Source organism: Papio anubis, unplaced genomic scaffold, assembly GCF_008728515.1.
Source record: "Papio anubis isolate 15944 unplaced genomic scaffold, Panubis1.0 scaffold3682, whole genome shotgun sequence".
Lineage (NCBI taxonomy): Eukaryota > Metazoa > Chordata > Mammalia > Primates > Cercopithecidae > Papio > Papio anubis.
In genome coordinates, this window is record NW_022163834.1 from 1 (window position 1) to 2,572 (window position 2,572).

Here is a 2,572-nt window from a genome sequence, read left to right on the forward strand (position 1 = left end):
GGATGATGAGAAGACCCAGACTGCCCCCCACCCCAGCCCCGGCCCCAGGGCCAGGGAGCCGCCTATGTCTGCACGTGGGTCAGCTGGATGTCGCCCCCCACTTCCAGTTTGTTGATGGCGGGCAGGTTCCTCAGGCGATGGTAATATTCAAACAGGTGCTGACCATCCACGGCCACCTTGAGGCAGTGCGTGTCACACAAGATCCACACCTGTGCAGAGATCATGCCGTTTGCACTACACTTGGGAAGTCCTCCACTCACACTGCAGCCCCCTGTCTCCCTCCCTCCCTCCCTCCTCAGACGTTAATAAGCCCCTCACCTGCGCTCCATCCCCACTGAGCGACGACGCTTCACTAAACAGGCTGTGCGTGCTCCTTCCCTTGTACTGTTCCCTGGCCTACAATACTGTTCCCACCCCATCAGGGACAGGAGCGGTGGCCTGTGCTGTCTGCATCCCTCGGGCCCAGCACACAGGAGTGCTCTGGGCCTGGGCTCCTGCAGCATCAGCCTCCTAACTGGTCTTTTCCACCCCAATGCCTTCTCCATGAGGCAGTCAGCGTACAAATGTTAAAACCTCCTTCCCTTCGCAATAGCTAACACTGCTATCACACACGCCATGTGCCAGGCACTGTCCTACGCATGCTACAGATACTGTCTCATTCCATTCTTACAACTCTAGGAGACTCATATGATTATCAACTCCATTTTGTAGATGAGGAAAGTGAAGCACAGAGTAGTTAAGTCACTTGCCCGAGGTCACACAGCTGTCCACAAATCAAAGAATGTTGCTCCCTGGCTTGAAACACTCCTGTGTGGCTTTTCACTGTGTTAAAATCCAAGCTCCTTTCCATGGCTGCAAAGCCCTACATCAGCCATTTTCAACTCTGATTGCAGAGTATAATCACTTAAGACATATTTTTAAAATGCGAATGCTCAGCTGACCGCCTCGCTGGCCTGGGCTGGGGCCCCAGCGCTGATATTTCCTTTGTAAGCTCCCTGGGTGGTTTGAATGTGTAGTCAGGGCGGACACGCCTGCCTGCTGTTCCTGGACAGGCCACACCTGCGCCTCTGCATGTTGGCCCTTGCTGCCCCTCCCAGGCTCTCTCTATCTCATCGCTCTGTTTTGCTTTGTGTGTGGCACTGTCGTTATCTGTGACAATCTGTCCATGCTTTACTTTCCTTGTTCCTTCCCCACCTAAACTGTAAACTCCCTGGAGGCAGGACCCGGTCTGCCTTCTTCATGACTGTGCCCCCAGCACGCGGGCTGCTTCCTGCACAAAGGGGGTGACAAGAAAATGGTTGTTGAATAAGTGAAGAAATGAAAAACACCTCCTTCTTGGATCTGATTTGACACTTACTGGCTGTGTGACCGCAAGCAAGTAACCTGCACTTGTGAGTTTCTTTCCTCATCTGAAAAAGCAGATCCCAACACTTCCTTCATGCAGGAAAATAATGATGATAATAATAATTTGTTGGCCACCTTCTCTTCTTCTGGGTCCTCATCCCAGAAGCATCTGCCCCCATCCTGTTCAAGGCACCCCAGACCTCCTTCACCCCTCCCCCTGTGCACCCGTAGGAGCCTCTCCGAGCTCCAGACTGCGGTGCCTCACCGAGAAGCTCTGGCCTCGGACGAAGGGCATTTTTCGGGGCAGACTTCGCTCCTCAGACCCCCAACAGTTGTTGATCTGGGTGTTGCGGACCACAGCGTTCTCATCAAAACGGGGGTTCAGGTGGAAGGCGATGTGGCTCCCAGAGCACAGGTTGATGTGGAACCTGGGGTGGGTGGCCCACCTGAAGCTTTGTCCTCTGAGTTCTGAGCCCCATTTCCTCCCCGTCATCTGCAGCCTGCCCGAAGCCAGGGGAATGGCTGGAATGACCTTGAAGGGCTCTCTCTTCCCAGAGGTCACTGGAGCCCTTGCCTTACCTCTGAGCACTGGGCAGGACAGTGCCCGACAGGATGATGGACTTGGATGGATACAGTCCTCCCGGAATGGTGGTGACAAAAGGCATTGGCTGTGGGAAGAAGGGGGACAGAGCAGCCAGTGGCAGCCAGGGCAGCCGCCACACGGAAGGGGAGGACTGTACCAGTTCCCATGACTCTGGGCTGTCAGCTGAGAGGAAGCCCGCAATAGCTTTACTTGGTTCCCTAAAAGCCAAAGGAAAACTTTCCAGTGCTCCTCAAATTCATGGGCTTAGATTAGTGTCACAAAAGGAACTTTGGCCAAACACAACAAGACTCGTGGGATGAAAAGGGAGGGCCATGCAATGTGCTCACATTGACATGACAGTTTTAAGGTTGAAAACTCCTCTCCACAGTCTTCTACTTCGCTGGGATGCTTTGAAGCCCTTCAGGTTACCAAAGGACCGCTTTTCATTTTGCAAGGCCAGTGGATACCCCCGCAGTGGCTCTTCACCCCCAGCCTGCCCACCACAAACAGAACCTCCGCCCTCCCTGAGAAGCCACTTACATAGGCGGGGTGGGGGTACATCATAGGTGGGAGGGCAGGAGTCTGTTGAAAAGAAACCAGGAAATTCAATGGGAGAGCACATGTGTGCACGAGCACTCACCCACG

The 2,572-nt window shown here is 54.0% G+C and overlaps 1 protein-coding gene across 1 annotated transcript; it reads right to left on the minus strand.

Moving 5' to 3' along the window:
- Positions 1–6: 6 nt before the first annotated feature.
- On the minus strand, positions 7–2,509 carry LOC116273113 (galectin-9B-like; the record flags this gene model as incomplete). Its single annotated transcript, XM_031662052.1, has 4 exons — positions 7–209; positions 1,610–1,772; positions 1,924–2,012; positions 2,468–2,509. Coding segments are annotated over 4 exons (441 nt in total), but the record flags the coding sequence as incomplete, so codon positions are not given.
- Between the last annotated feature and the right edge of the window lie 63 nt (positions 2,510–2,572).